Below are 17027 nucleotides of genomic sequence, written 5' to 3' on the forward strand. Positions count from 1 at the left end.
GGTGGGGCCTACTGATCCAGAAAACTATTTGTTGGCGAGGCCCCGCCCCTAGTCTGAGCTCTCGTCTACCTCTTCCTTGTAGGACGAGTCTCACAACTGCGCGGGTTCCCTTCAACGACGGACACAGTGCAAGCGTTTCACATGAAGCAAAAGTTTGGAGTCAGAAACATTGTCTAGTCAAGGCGTTTTTTCGGGGGGGGGGGACAGCTTGGCGAGTTGCTGTGAAGAAGGCTTTTTATTTATTTATTTATTTTTTGCTATTTTATAATTCTCGTCCCCCAACAATGTCTCTCCCTGTCGGCCAGACGGCTTACAGGACCTACAGCGTCAGCTCGGACTCGTCACGCTCCCCTTCCATGTCCTCGGTGCCGTACAATTTAAATGGATCATACGAATCCGTCCGCTACCTGGTGCCCGTCCAGCAGCAGCAGCAGCAGTTCATGGTTCCGGCTATGCCTCAAATGCAGGTTATTCCCCAGATGATGCCCTCGCAGGTGATGCCCCAGATGATGTCCACCCAGGTCATGCCCCAGATGATGCCCCAGATGATGACCTCCCCGGTCATGCCCCAGATGATGACCTCCCCGGTCATGCCCCAAATGATGACCTCCCAGGTCATGCCCCAGATGATGCAGCAGGTCTACATGCCGCAGAACGTTCCGCGGATCAGCGTCAGCAGCCAGGAGAGCTCGGACATGGTCTACCAACAGCACAGCGTGAGAGAGGTGCGCTCTTTGGTGGTCCGTCTGTGTTTCTGTATCCATGTGTTATTACAATGCAATTCACAGTACATTTTATTATAGGCCTGTCTGTTTTATATATTTATATATATATATATATATATATATATATATATATATATATATACATAGGCTGTATACAGCCTATGTAGTAGGCTACTTGGCTTATGTATATTGGTCTGACAACGATTGTATTGCAAAGTTTAGAGGCGCTACAGAATAGAAATTCGAAACATTCTCTGCCTTTTGAATAAATAAATCACCGGCGGTATGACGTCGTTTAGCACGTTATGTGAATCAGCAGCACTCTTATAGGTGTTAAATGGCGCACTGGCTGTTGGGTAGCCCACCTCGTTTATGGGAAATGCTCAAAGTCATTTCATGTTTTCACGGTGACGCCCCTCTACACCTGCGTCTGCCACGACTTACAGGCCTCTAATCAGCCCTTAGAGGAGCACGGAACAGGAACAACCACAATTCAACATTAGGTTAGGGAGCGTGAAAGAATTTCAAGTGTCCCAAAATGAAAGGCGACGACGCACCGACTAGACATTCTCAGAACAACAACAACAACAACAACAACAACAACAACAACAACAACAACAACAACAAACGAAACAAAACCCCTGCCCTTATAGTAGGCTAATAGCTTTTGACTTATACTTTAACAACTGTCTCATCACAGTCGAGAGCCTCAATGTTGACTAAATCAGTCCCGCATGAAAACATTAAATAATGTTTTATTAGCTCACTTTTGGTAAGGAAATTTAAACGCGTCTTACAAGTGGTGGCCTGTTGGGGCTGGGGCTTAAAGGCTTCTACGAATATACAATTCTTTGAATCAATGCGTTTAACCCAAACGCATTCCCTCATAAAGCAGAGAACCACACCTAGACCGTTTCATCTTCGTGGCACTCCCTGCTTTTGAGAGGGGAAGGCTATGCCCAGTTCAGGAGTTAGTTTACTGGGAACAGCCTAATGATTCATAAAATATCCAGTGAGCTCACAGGTAGGGCTGGGAAATGGATCTGAACACGATAGCAGCCTGTACCAGTGCAACTACACTAAATAATGTCATTTAGTGTGGTTGTTACTTAGTGTATTAGTAATACACTAAGTAGTTGTTACTTAGTGTAGGCCTATTAGTAATACATTAAGAAGTTGTTCCTTAGTGTATTAGTATGCTTTTACCAATAAGTCCTTTACATTATTAGGCACGTACAATACATACAGTGTCTGTATGGCTAATAGTAGTCTACACCAATGAAATACAGATGGCATCCACTGAATTTGAGGCTGAAATTCCCTTTTAAAACAGGATTAACCAAACCAAGTGGTGTTGCCTAATGACAGCCTTAGCCCAAGTCAGAGAAAGTGTTCAGCAGTGATAATGATTCATGAAAGGTCCCAGAGGTCAAAGTACAGCCAAGGGCACAGCGTTAGGCAACCGGTGCACGACAGAGCTGCTCTATCCAGGCCGTACCACAACACAAGCTGCACCAGCCTAATATACATGTACACCGCAATGTTGATTTACCTGAAATGAACACGTGTATGTAAAGATAATTGGTTGCAAAGAGTTACTGCCAATGTTGTCCCAGAAACCTACCCATAATGCAGCAGCACAGATCCACTGGCTAACCTCACAGCCTGTTGTATGATGGAATCTGGAAGAATCCCCTCCCGGTAGCTTAGTAGGATTTTGGTTATTAAAGTGATTTTAGGGATCATTGTCTTATGTACAATTCCTACCTATTCATTATGGAGTAGTTTGAATTCATAATATTTTTAAATCCAGTAATTCTATGTGGGATATATAGACTCTTTGTCGTCGGTGGTCCTGTTGCTGTAGCTGCCTGTTGTGTGACGGAGTCAGTGCTAATGGAAGCAGGTCAGCAGCACCGCATGAAATAGCTGCCCGCCAAATGGCCCTGCTGCCAAGGCAACCTGGCCTCCGTCCCTGACTAAGAGCCGTCCCTGGCAGTGTTTTAGTATAGGGTTACCACCCTACCGAGGAGGGGAAGAGTATTAGTTTTTCTCTAGTTCAGCCAATAGTCTGACCGTGACTGACGGTGTGGGCTGTTTCTGTGTTACCATGGTGCAATTAACGTTTGAATAAAATTCTGTCTCTCTCCCTCATTCGTCTGTCCTAACAGAAGATGAATGGAAGCTCCTCCTCCATGATAGGCATGATGTGCAGCCCAGTGAGGAGCCCTGAGCCCTACGTGTTTGAGGAGGAGGTGAGGAGTAAACACACACACACACACACACACACACACACACATACGCAGACACACACACATACACATACACATACGCAGACACACACACACAAACAAGCACGTACACGCACACCCTTCAAATCCACCTGACTCGACCGCGAGGTGTGTCAGCCTATATCTTTGGTCCAAACTGTTTTTAGTTTTTTCTCTTGGAAGCAAAACATGTGAGTGTGTTTTCACAATCCCAATCCTAATCTCCTAATTATTCTTATTTATTTGGATTAAAAAAAGGGAGTAAATCTGTAGTAAAATAAGTCTAAAATACTACAGATAAAACTACAGAAATATGAAGCACAGAAGATATTTAGAATATGGCCCAGGTGTCTTGAGGACACGGAGGCAGTACGGGTCCGTTGGTGTGGAGGCTCTGTGAGGCACACCCGTCCACACAAACTACTCAGCACGGCAGCGAGTGGGGAGCTCCTTAAAACAATACATATATATCCTGATAATCCTGCCCTGATTCCATGGTGACAATCATCAGGAGCTTTGTCCGTGCTTGCAGGTCTTGAGAAAAACATAGTCAGTAGCGTTGCTTCTCTCTCAGGGCGTGTCGGTTTCAGTCTCTGCGTTGGCCAGTGTGTTTCTTTTGATCTCCACCTACAGTGTGAGGCCTGCAGTGGCAGCAGTCAGATCAGCTTTCACTTAAGCCTGGGCATTAAAACAATCAATTATCGTATCGGGATAGACTTTCGATCAATATCAATATAAAACATGTTCAATATATATTGATAAGAGACTGGACCACCGAATCTAGGAGCTGGGTTTGTTACACAAACACGGCTCCATACTTACGTATTTACAATATTTGAGTGTTTTTCATTGTTGTATCGACATTGGAGTATTTATCAATGAAGAAGAGTGGAAGGTCATATTTAGTGTTAAACAGAAGTGTTTAAATCCAGCATGGTAATTCCTAGTCTTTTATGGTCATTAAAATTATCAATAGTTATCGATATTGATCAATATGATCAAGTTATATCGTGATATGTCTTTGAGCCATATCGCCCAGGCCTACTCACTGTTTAGACTCAGTGATTCATAAAAGTTTTCAATGTTTCATAGAGTTACTTTTTACAAAGGTACTAGCAATTTGATTGACTTGAAGAACATGAACGATGTCAACAGTTATTTTCGAGTCGCTGATTCATTTTGGATAACAAGTTGTAAACAAGTAAACATATGAAAATAGTATCTACCATTTTAGTTTTTGTTATATTGTTGTTGGCCTTGACTACCTGCAGTTATTTTTTAGTCAGTAAGAAAATGCTGAAAGGCAGAAGATTGTTATGCCAACAAGCTTTTCTCTGTGGCCACACCTCTCTGCTCCAGCGGAGACACCAACGATGACAATCGTGCTTTGTTTCTGACGCCTAGGGTGAGTTAGGGGATTCTCTTTCCTAAACAAATGGGCTCATTTTTTCTTCAGAAAACCATTGAACCTGTTTACTGAAGGAAGAGCAGGTTGGCTGAAAAGCTGTCGATCAGCACGACACTCACCAAGGACATGAACAGCCACTGCTAGAGAGTGACAATGCGGCAGTGGATGATAACGCAGTGAATTTGTTTTCGCACACCTCCATTTAGGCTCTTTGGTTAGGAAGAGAAGTCTGTCTTTGTAGCGTGACAGCACCAAACAACACAAACAGTTGGCTGGAGGCCAGGTGTTCAATGGCGATTAATGGCATGAATTGTACCTCCAGCTAAAAGGCGGAATGCAGTACAAAGTAGTACTCTTTTGTCTCGTTTCCAATTATCCAATTATTGGCTTTCTGAGATACGATCTAAAACCAGTAAACACGGCTTTGGAATCACATTGGTATGTATGGGTGGGGGAAAAAAAGATCCACACCCTCCGAACTCCAAAAATCTGTTTATTTATTCATTTATATTTCTTCGGGTATTTTACTTTATATATTTTGAATTAGGTTTGCCTTTGTCTGTTTACATTACGGAAAACAGTTTTGAACCAGGAGTCAATCAAATCTTGACCCCAAGAATCAAAATCAAATCAAGTCATTAGACACCGATGGGTTCACACCCTACTCATATACGTACATGCATTTCAATACGCACGCACGCACGCACGCATGCACGCACGCACGCAAGCTTGAACTTGAACAGCCCAGCTGGATTTAATTGACAGTCACTGTGCATTGACATATGCGCTCGTTGAGAATGTTTGAGCTCTGTCTATACATTCCATGCAAACCCTCAGAAAGCCCTGAGGTTACAGTGACTGAGTGGCCAAGAGACTCACATGGATCATAGTATAATATGTGTCTTGGGGCTTTAAGCTTGATTGGACTCTGTTCTTTTGCTTTTAGAACAAAGGCATAAGGAATAAGCTTATAAACGACGGCTACTCCCATAATCCCTTTGACATCTAGTGTGCAGCTTCACAGTCACCTTTTAAAGTAAACTCTCCCTAGATTTGCATCACCGTCTCGACCAATGTCAGAACCACCAAGCTATTTTTAGGCCCCCTTCCATTACCTAAAATGTGAATATGTGAATACTAAAAAATATGATTTTTCAAACTGTGATATGTGTATATACGGGATATATACAATTTGTTGTTTTATCTCATATTCGTTTTTAAGGATATGTATTAAAACAAAGAAGTAATATAATACAACAGTTTATAGTATTATAATATCGTTTATAGTAATATAATACAAGTATAGTGGCTCAAGATGTAATAAAGTTTCTCTCGCTCTCGCTCTCTCGCTCGCTCTCTCTCGTAAGCTTTTCATGTGAAATGATGTCTTTGATAGTGTGGGGCTATTAAAGGGTTAGCAAACTCGGTGCCTTCTTTTAAATGAGTTCTCAAAATTGTGTACAGACTATGTACTATTATTTCTTATTTTATATCTTACTTCATTTTTCAGTGGTGACCTCATGTCAGTTTAGTGTGTGTGTGTGTGTGTGCGCGTGTGTGCACCAAGTATTTGTCGTACGCGTAACAACATCCTGCATACCGGCCACAGTGAGCCCTTTTCATGGAACACAGCTGTACCTGTAACAGTGAGGTTATTGTACCTGTAACAGTGAGGTTATTGTACCTGTAACAGTGAGGTTACTGTCCTGTAACAGTGAGGTTACTGTCCTGTAACAGTGAGGTTACTGTCCACCTGTAACAGTGAGGTTACTGTCCTGTAACAGTGAGGTTACTGTCCACCAGTAACAGTGAGGTTACTGCCCCCTGAGGCCATCCACCTGTTATGTGGGAAAACAATGAAAATTTTTTTTTTAAAAATAAAAGATTTACCAGGAAGAAAAAGATAATCCAGCTCACAGATAAACATCTTGTAGGCGGAGTTTATCGAGCATACCGCGAAAAAGGGTGTGATAAAAACAAGTAGACTACGGCAAAGATGTGAGGCATAACAGTCAATGGGAATTGTTCAAAATGGCTTTTGCTTGTTTTATTGTTTAAAAGTATATGTTATGTAACCCAGCCCAATCCTTGCCATGCCCAAAGCATATGGGGCAATTCCATCTTAAGTGTAACAGGTTCTGTAATAAGAGGTTAATTTCGTCCCCTAGTCATTTGGTTCCTTTGCATCCTTAATTGGAGGAGAAGGAGGGAAAACAAGTTTGTAGTGAAATGGTTAATCAAATGAGTAGTGATCTCTCCTACTCTGCCCTGAGGAAAGGGATACTCTACTAGGGGAATTGGCCCTTGGTCTTTAATTGAAGTGTCACCATTTTAGCTTCAACATTGTGACGGAACACATCTTCCTTGTCCTAAAATGCTGTACCTCAAATATTCATGGATAAGACCATGAGTGTCTTTTACCTTACACAGGAACAGTCATTAGTGGAGAAGAATGGTTGGTTTACGGCACAGGTGTTAATTATTAAAGAACCAAAATGTAAAATGACTACATTGTTGAGTCTTCAAGCAACCAGGAACACTTCAGCAACTTAGAAGAAATAAACGGGAACCAACTGAGGCTCATTGTAGAATTTGTGGAAGTAATAATTAATGTTCAAAATGAATCATGAATACTGTTTACGCTTTACACAGAGCAACGGAAGATGGATCCATCTTGAGTCGCTGGAGGTTTTTGGCCTGGAAAGCGGGCTGTTGACTGAGCCTCTGCCGCCACAGACCATATGAGGAACTCCTAATTAGAGGAAGTGACTGCAGACAGACAATAACAAAATCCAAGCTTCAGGGTGAGCCTCACAATAGAGCCTGCCTCCAGGGACCAGCATATCTCCTGAAGAACCCTTCAGTTCTTTAATCACGTAAAGAAAAGCAAAACAATCAACTAAGAACTCTTTTTAAAAAATGAGACATTTAAAAAGAAAAATCTCACTGAAAAGTATGATAAAAATGCAGACAATTATTATTTGCTACCATGGCCTTCCTACCATGTGTTGTCAATGTCAGACTACAGCCAGAACAAGGTGTTACCTCCACCTTCTCCACAATGATGTCATCAAGGGTTGGGCAAAGAATCAAGCCTTTGAATGAATAGTGGTGCCTATCATCCATCAAGTGGGACATGTTGATTTGGACGAGAATGATCTTTTGATAAATGGTTAAGCTGCAAACAGGCCCACGCCTTATAGCGATCCCAGCTTTTGTGTCATTGGGGTCATTCGATTACACAGGCTGAATCGCATGGCATGGCCCAGGCCCTCTCGGTTTTACCTCTCTATCTTCAACCTCGTCTATGTCATCATCGTCTTCGTTGTCATCGAGATTACTGTTTTTTTTTTACTGTTTTTTTTTTTTTTTTCTCACGCCAAATGTGTTGAATGCTGGTCTCAACAAACTGAAGGCACTGCACACTTACCTCCCCCTTTTTTCGGTGTTATGTTGGTCTCTGTTGGTTCTTGTCTGGTGGAGCTGGGGGCTAAAGACTCAGAAGACAGTCGTTCTTGTTACAGTATTCTATTCTATTCAGTATATCTATTCGCTATCATTCATATTATTTTGATAAGTAGTACTTCCAGCCCACTACAGGCAGTGTTGCGTTCCAGAGTCAGCTAATGTTTCTTGTTTATTTCTTAGGTCATCATGTCTGAATTCATTCCAGCCATGGAACTACTGCTTGTTTGGGAACACTTATCGTCTATGTTGCAACAGTTTTATGTTTGAATTGCTACCCCTAACAGTGGTGAACAAATGAGTTGGTTCTTGGCACAAATCACATTGGAATTTGGCACATCCTCGACTTGCAGTATAGTTTAAAGCTTAATTTATTATTGTTTAGTTTTTTTACTCTGAATAAGTTATTCCGTATTGTTTGGTAGAACTTTAGCAATTCTTTTTTGGTTTAGGGGTCAACAAAGACCAGGCTGGTTATACCAAAATATTGATTGATGGTTGGCTAATTTTACGTTTAGTCACACGATCGTTACATCAGTGCTATCTTTGAAATTTAATTATTCATCATAATTACACCATCATTAGAGTAAAATAACATGCTTCTCATGCTTCTCTGGCATCAGTTGTACAGCCTGAGTATAAATGACAGGACAAATGTCACTTCTCTATTGAAGCAGAATACAGTTCCCCTACCAGGTGAAACACATGTTCATGTATTGCATTGAGAAAGAGGTTCAACATCATCCTCTTTTGATCCCTGCTTCCTCTCTCAGGCATACACAAGCCTACACAGCCTACCTGTTTAGTGAGTTGTAGTAAAGACTAAGATGTTCTCACGTTAAGCGCACAAACATACAGGTGAGGTGATGACAGGTTGTGTTTGCCTGTTGCATTATGGGATAGATGGGTGTTAAAGGGGACTATCTTCTGTGTGATTTGCGTCTAGACATTTCTGTCAGACCCAATGAGCCTTAAAGGAAAACATGTGATCTCCTAAATCTTTTCATTTTGTCAGGAAAACAATTCTAAACCATTTAGTCTTAAGAAAGGAAGCTTCTTAGTGACAGTATTTTCGAAACCATATCCCAAGCTTATATGTTTGTATTTAAGTTATCCACAACTTTTTACAACTTTCTGGCGCTGGCTCAACATCAAGCCAGATCCCCTGAATTTGAAACTATGGCAGGTGTTTTTTGGTTTGAATTGGTACCAATAACAATTAGGCCTACTTCCAAGAGAAAAAAACTAAAAAAGGACTTAAAGGAACAGTGTATTTTCTTTTCAGTTAAGTGTTCTGCTGACAGATATATTTTTCAATAGAAATGATGAATACAAATAATTCACTCTCAAAATGGGTAAAGAAATCCTGAGTGTGTGCAGCCCTCGGCCATGCAAATGGACCTGTTCCCTTAAGCTCACCCCACACTACAAGAGAAATGTCCCGATATCCTGCCCGATTTGCCCCTTACGATAATCGGGGTGGCGTTCCCATGGCAGCCGAATCTGGACGAAAATCAGCCAAGATTATCCTGTCTGCCGTAGTGTTCGAATCGAATCAACTCCAAGAGCACCAGATCGCAAAATCTGGGTTATCCAGCATGATAGATATTTTCGGAACGTTGAGTGAAGGCCGATTTCCACCAGAACCGTCACGGAAGCGGCACGGCAATAAAAACGTTCACGGTTAGAAACATTAGAAACCATTAGGCCTATAGTCAATGTAGGCTATTCCACTGGATACGGCAGCGGCACGGCACAAAACCGTCACCAAACCAACACTACTTTTTTTAAAAGTTGCCGGTTCGCAGCCGTGTCTCAGAACACTTGTACAGCCATTCAGTTTGCATTTGCTCATGAATACTCATGAGCTCACATCGACCCCTATGCAATTCACTAACGGTAATATTATACAGTCTATCTATGGTATCAATAGCAAATCAGTGTCACCTTGTTAATGGTTGAATACTACAACAATAACGATGTAGGATTTGCTACAGACTCACAGACAGCATTACTTATTTTAATCTAAAAGCCTACCTGTTTTGAAAACAGTCCAACAACACACTACGCTTCGAATTCACCCAAGGCTGAATAAAAAATAAGCCTACATGTTTTTCTAAATGTTGGTCATCAACGAGGTTGTAAAGAAGGCCTAGTAACTTTGGGCACATCTGTCAAAATAAATGTTTTTTTCTTCCGACGTGTTTGATATTTATTCATTAATTGCACTGCGGCAAAAAATATAAAAATATAAAAACAAGGGCATGCATACACCTCTGTTTGAGAGTCTGTGGATAATAATGTCATTGTCGGGGCATTAAACCCTGGAAAACGGATGCTAGTTCACAGAATTCAAATTTGCGCCTGTGATTTGAAACGCCGATAGTGGAGACTCACTTGCCTTGACTTTGCCGCTGCGATGCTGGGGCTTTTAAACTGGTTTGAACTGCATCGTGTATCACTACCATTAATCTCTCTCTGTCAGCTTGTGGTGTGTCTGGTGACATCCCTCTCTCTGTTGGAATGTGGAGAATGTAGGCCTGTCCGACCACACCCCAACCCATTCAAGGTCCCCTTGATCGCAATACTCCCACACTTCACAAGCTCCCAGGCTTTTGGAAAGTTCATAAAATGGCAATATGGTAACATGACAGGGTTCCTCAAGTGAAACTTATTGTGGTTCATGATAAGCATCAGTTAGCATGTGTTACATTGAGACATAACAGGTGAAACATAACATGCTGTGTAGGGCCCAAAATCACCAATCGCTCAACAACTTTGAAAGGGCTTGTGTTAAAGCAGGCCGGGGTTAAGGTGTTCTGACAATAGTGAACTGTAAAAGCAGGGTGAGGCACGCTGAAACGCAGTGTGAGTCGCTTTGAATTGGAACGTCATTTTTTATATCAATTTATATCAGTGATCAGGGTGGAAGTTAAAAGGATTACCATGGTGTGTCCTTTTCTTTTTCATATTCATTGCATGATGGGAAAAATGGTTGGAGATGAGCTGGTTGAAAACCAGAGCAAAGGAGGGGTCTACTCGATATATGTGTCTGGAGAGGTTTACAAATGCAGGTTGTTTACAGCGGTAGGCTGTGCTGTGATTGGCTGGTTCAACGGACAGATAGTGAGGAATCTGGTCTGGCAGCTCAGACAAAACCGTTCTTGGTTGTAGTGTTTACGTGGTCATTCAACGTCGTTGACTTCTTTGTTAATCATACCATCCCCCCGCCACTCTAGTAGAGCACAGGTATGGGAACTATGAGAGTTTGTTTGCATGAAGCCTCAGGGAGTTAGGGATCATTTGCATATTGACACTGTACAGTTCTCAAATGCCAATGTCACTGTGGACTTTTGGCTTAACTGTTGACACACCCAGCCTAGTCCACCCAACCATAAACGATGGTGACGCCCCTGGACTATCTGTCATCTCTTGTATCAGTCTTTTTAATTATTTCACATTGACAGTATCGAGGAAGTAATGGAATGTGGGTGGTGGAGGAACAAATGTGTGGCCAGGCAGTGAGGTTATTCATAAGACGGTGAGGCAACACATACGTGCCTGTTTAACCCGGGGTAGGAGATCTGGGGGAACCAGAACCAGAGCGAGCTGGGTTTTGAAAGTATCTAACTGAACAAATCCCAGCCCTCCCTCCAGGCCTTCCTGCAAAGCTACTCACCCAAATACACGCCTGGCTCGCGGGCTTCAGCAGTGGCTCTACCTCGTCTTGTGGAAGACTCCTTTCATGCGCAATGAGTGCACAGACAGGTAGCTGGGTCGGTAGGTAGGTGGACTGACAGCTAGGTTATGTAATCATTTAATTCCGGCTAAATTAATTGATTGGAGAGGTTAATTACTGGCCTGCGGCAGCCACATGGACACGTTTTTTCTCTTTTTTTTTTGTCGGAGCATTTGATTTATTGATTGCTGTTGGGTTGTTTTCAAAGGAGACACTTCAAAATGGAGGCCACCTCCCATGTACATAAATTGTCCACAAGCTAAGACACGCTGTAGACATCAAGGAGTGTCTGCTGTGCCCTCTCTCCCTCTGTTCAGCACTGGAAGCTGCCCAGTGCTCTGCCTCATTCTTCTACAACACATATACAGAATATAGACTCTCAAAGGTGAAATTATTTAAATATCATTTTCACTATTTTATTTTCATAATTCCACCTTTGGGGAACATTAAACCAGCAAATGACTCTTTAACCTCGATGGAATTGGAGGCAATCCCACGGTGGCATGAATATACTATGTACGAAGGAATGAACCAAGTCTTTGTGGCTTGTAAATGAATTAAGATAAACGTCTAAAATGCAGACCGTATTTCATTGTCATTGTCGTGTGAGATGACAGAGGAAGAAATGGACGGAAAAAAGGAACCAAAAGTTGCTAAAGAAGCCATTCACGGAATCTTCTTTTTCAGTCTGAACCAATGTTTTCCATTGAGTCAACGAATCAGCATCTATAACCATTCAGCCAGTCCCCCTATGGGTTTACATTCAACACACTGAACCACCATGGAGGTGCAGTTGTTCTCCTGCTTCAACGCGCTAACGCTGAAGTGTGATATACCGGCGGGCCAATTGCTTTACATCAATTGGGGACATTACATTATAACAGGGTCCGCGGGCGGAATTGTTGACGGGGGGTGGGGGGGTGGTACAGGATTACGGGCTGCCGGAGTTGACGCACCAGGGTTACCGCGCCAAGACGCGCGTCAACGTGTTAACGCTGAAATGCGATATGCCGGCGGGCCAGTTCTGATAGACATTAGATATTATCTGGCGGGCCGGATTAAATTACACTCCAGGCCGGATTAGGGCCGCGGGCCGTAGGTTTGGCACCCCTGATCTAGACAGACTGGTGTCTGTAGAGACTGAAAGGGCTTCTCCGTGGGAGCACCGCTACAGCTTTGTGGAGCGGGTTATATAACCTCTCAATCAACCAGCTGTCTGTCACCAGGTGTGTGTGTGTGTCTTTGTGTTTCTTTGGGTGTCTTTGTGTGTGTGTGTGTGTGTGTGTTGGATTAGGGTGTGGGTTTGTACAGGACATTTAGCTGAAGGTGGTTATTGTCATGAGGTTTCTTTTATTAAATGACCCATGTTTTATTGTATAATGATAATGTTAATAAAAATATATATAATGTAATAATATTATATGTAATTAAATTATTACATTTAGCAGACACTTTTATCCAAAGCAACTTACAACGGTTAACACACACCGACGGCCGGAGTCGACCATGCAAGGTGACAGCCAGCATGTCAGGAGCAGTCAGGGTTAAGTGTCTCGCTCAAGGACACATCGACACTAGGAGGAGCCGGGGATCGAACTGGCAACCTTCCGGTTACAAGTCAACCTGCTCTACCTCCTGAGCTAAGCCGACCCTTTTTGCTACCTAAACAAAAGAACCGTCCTCTCTGACCGCACGGCTGCCTGTCCCTTCTCTCTCTCCAGGTCCAGCTAGTGGACGATGTGGAGGAGAGGGTGGAGGTGGTTGAGGAAGACTCTGAAGAAGAAGAGGAGGAGGTGGAGGAGGAGGAGGAGGAGGAGGAGGAGGAGGTGGAGCTGGAGGAGACGGAGATCATCAACGTGATCCAGCCCAGGCTGGTGGAGAGGATTGTGGAACGCTTCGTGGAGCGGCCGGTGGAGTGCTTTGTGGAGCGGCCGGTGGAGCGCTACGTGGAGCAGCGCAGCGAACGCCACGACCGCGTCGACTGGAGCGAACGCCACGACCGCCTCAACTGGAGCGACCGCAGCGACCGCAGCGACCGCGTTGACTGGAGCGACCGCGGCGAGCGGAGCCTGCGCAGTGAGCGCAGTGATCGCCCTGAGCGCATTGATCGCCCTGAGCGCATTGATCGCCCTGAGCGCAGCGATCGCCCTGAGCACAGCGAGAAGAGCGACTACCCCCAGGTCATCAAGATGGACACCCGCTTCTTCGGCGAGCTGCTGGCTGAGGTCTACCGGAAGAACTGCGACATCCACTCCTGCATCGCCGAGCATGTGGCCAAGATCCGTGGGCGGTAGGTCCTCCCTGTGGGAAGAGCTTGACCCGCACGCACGCGCACACACGCACGCGCGCGCACGCATGCACACACGCACGCACGCACATATTGTGGTGGGATTTAAACGTTCACTATCTAATAATTCGCTAATTAGTGAGATATAAAGATTTAGTGGTGAAGTATAAAGAGAGTTATTCTGCTTGTGGTTAAAGATTATGATTACAATATGCACACTCAAACGCACACGCTTGCAGGCTGCACATACACACAACATACTGCACACACACACATACACACCATACACACACACACACGCATACACACACACACACACACACACGTGTGTGTGCACCCAAGTGAAAGCAAGCTAATGCTCTAGGAATGCCTCTGTCAATACACCTAAGCGTCACTGGCTATGCGTCACTGTTAAAACAAATAGTTTTTTAACGGAACACTTGTTTATTTCCCCCGCTATGCAGTAACAAGTGAAGATTCACACAAATAGCATGTGAGTGTCTTACCTTCCCAGTATAGCATCCCACAAGTCAGATAGTCAAAAATGAGTTATTGCATGTGAAAGAAATAATATAAGATGACACTTTTTCCCTCCATATATAAAACTATGAGTGGAGTGGGGATACGTCCAGTCCCGTTTATCTAGATCTCTATCATCACCCGCGGGCCCAATGACGGCGTTGTGGTGACCCACTCTCGGCAGCTCCTGTTGAGGAGCGACGTCTACTAAGGTTCCTCTGGAAACCAGACGCAGGGCGTTGCCATGGACACCGGCCTTTGCAGGTCGCTAGCTGTAACCCGAGCGAGAGGCCAGGTTCCAACTGGAGGTGTTGACTTGAGAGCCCCTCCCCTCCCCCCGTTCATAGAACAGATGATTCCGGATCCCAGCTCTGGATCCAGGTCGTGTCTTGCGTTGGCATCGGCACGTCTTCATTCACAAATCACTATAGCTATATATCTATTTTTGGTTGGTAGTAAACCAACGGGTTTAGAAGGATTATCCTCAAAAAATCAGTCCGGTTCTGCTTCCAGTTGGCACATATAGTGTAAACAAAGCAGACAGAGAATATGAGACTCGTTGTGAAGATAGAGGCTAGATGCTACTGGAGATGTTGTGAGCTGTTGGGGCGAACACAAACATGATAAGACCATACTGAGGCAGTGCACAGCTGTTCCGTTTGTTTATTTATTTAGTTCATCAACGGTATCTGATGGATGATGCATGAATGCATGAACAAACGATATGGAAACGATGGATGGATAACATAATAATAAACAAAATCGAATTCAAAGAACCTGTTCCGGGTCATAGTTAAAATGTCCCATTCAGTTCAGTTCACATCAATCAGTGGAAATGGAACAATGGAAGTGAATCCAGCAGGTCACAGGGGCACAAAACACTAGTGGTGAAAGCAGTTTCTATATGTCTAGACTCTAGGATCTAGGTTTCTAAGATATATATTTAAAGCGGTTCCTGTGTATGTCTGTTATGCCTCTGCCTAGTGCGAGTTAAAGCGTAGATATTTTCTCATTGTTCCCTGCTTCCTGTCTCGCTGTGCTACAGGAAACATCAGCTAGACTCCACGAATGACTACAAGGTAAGGACAACTCCACAGAAATGAACATGAAGTAACTCAACAAGGCCAAACTAACTGAAAACTTAAGAATATTCTGTAATTTCAGTATGTGTGTTTTATTACTGCAATTTGTTTGTATAACTATCCCTATTATCCCAGTGTACTGAATGGAGAATCGATATTGAACAGGGAATTGTTTTGAATCGTAAATTGTTTCGAACCCGAGAATCAATTTGGAAAACGAGTCGTGACCCCAAGAATCCAAATCGGATGGAATGGCCAGAAAACATAAGGTCGACGCTCCTTTACGCTCTGCTGCGTATGTGTTTGTCAACAGATGGAGCGAGAGGAGGTGGAGACCCTCATCCCTAAAGGAGCATCTGAACTGACCAAACAACAGATCCGCTACCTACTGCAGGTACGGGCTAGGCAGGGGAGACAGACAGAGACGGACGGACTCAGAGCAAGACATACGGAGGGAGAGACTTTGAGCATGATAGACTTTGAAACAGACAGAGGGAGCAACTGGGAGACAGACAGACAGACAGACAAGACAGACTTGGAGACAGACACAGAGAGTAGGAGAAACTGACTCAAGGCAGGCTGGACAAATCAGACAGACAGAATGACAGAGCTGATTACGATTAGATCTAAAAATCATCTCCCAATCTCTGAATCTCTCTCTTGGGGGGAAATATATCGTTATCCTGTTTCTTTTGTTTTCAATATTAAAGTAAACCTCCATCAATTAATTAAAATGTATATATATTTATATATTTTTGTGTATTTCATGGACTCCTGCTGGGGTATGCCAACCTACAGATACAGCTCTTCTCTCTGGTGTCACAGACATTTGAGAGAAATGTGAACTGGAAGTCATCGATTAAACAGAGACATTGCGTCAGTATGAGGTTGACAGTGTGTGTGTGTGTGTCTGTGTGTGTGTGTGTGTTTCCCCACTCAGACGCGCCTGACAGCGGACAAGAGCATGCGTCTCCTTCTGTCCACCTTCAGCAGCCTGCGAGAGGAGCTCCTCCACATGTCCGATGACCTCCGGGTGAGCAGCACCGCCCGGCCACCGTCAGACGCCTCGTTGAGCTCCAGCACAGAGCTTCATCTGCTGCCGGCTGGCAGAGCACAGGAGAGAGAACAAGGGACTCGTTGTTGGTTCATTTCAACAGGGGGGGGTTCATTTGTCTCTCTCTCCCTCTCTCTTACTCTCTCTCCCTCTCTGTCTCAGCCTCTCTCTCTTTCTCTCTCTCCCTCTCTCTTACTCTCTCTCCCTCTCTGTCTCAGCCTCTCTCTCTTTCTCTCTCTCTTACTCTCTCTCCCTCTCTGTCTCAGCCTCTCTCTCTTTCTCTCTCTCTCCCTCTCTCTTACTCTCTCCCTCTCCCTCTCTCTCTCTCTCTCCCTCTCTAATGCTGGCTCTGAACCTCTCTCTCCCAGCGTCTGGAGAGTGACAAGGAGTCTTTAGAGGAGGATCTGAGCTTCAAGGCCGACCAGGCGCAGCAGTACGATCGCCTCCTAGAGGTTGTCAGGGAGAACAACAGACAACT

At 43.9% G+C, this 17027-nt stretch overlaps 1 protein-coding gene across 3 annotated transcripts in view; it reads left to right on the forward strand.

Moving 5' to 3' along the window:
* Positions 1-97: 97 nt before the first annotated feature.
* pof1b (POF1B actin binding protein) overlaps positions 98-17027 on the forward strand; it is a 22767-nt gene continuing 5837 nt past the window's right edge. For all 3 annotated transcript variants that reach the window (XM_084474628.1, XM_084474629.1, XM_084474627.1), the window contains exons 1-7: positions 98-725; positions 2897-2980; positions 13329-13897; positions 15459-15492; positions 15809-15889; positions 16436-16528; positions 16918-17027. The exon at positions 16918-17027 is cut by the window's right edge and continues 4 nt beyond it. In XM_084474628.1, coding sequence (XP_084330754.1) covers positions 285-725; positions 2897-2980; positions 13329-13897; positions 15459-15492; positions 15809-15889; positions 16436-16528; positions 16918-17027 — 1412 coding nt within the window. In that variant the 5' untranslated portion in view covers positions 98-284. The remainder of the gene's footprint in view (positions 726-2896; positions 2981-13328; positions 13898-15458; positions 15493-15808; positions 15890-16435; positions 16529-16917) is intronic.

This window comes from Micromesistius poutassou (genome assembly GCF_964030765.1).
Source record: "Micromesistius poutassou genome assembly, chromosome: 10".
NCBI lineage: Eukaryota > Metazoa > Chordata > Actinopteri > Gadiformes > Gadidae > Micromesistius > Micromesistius poutassou.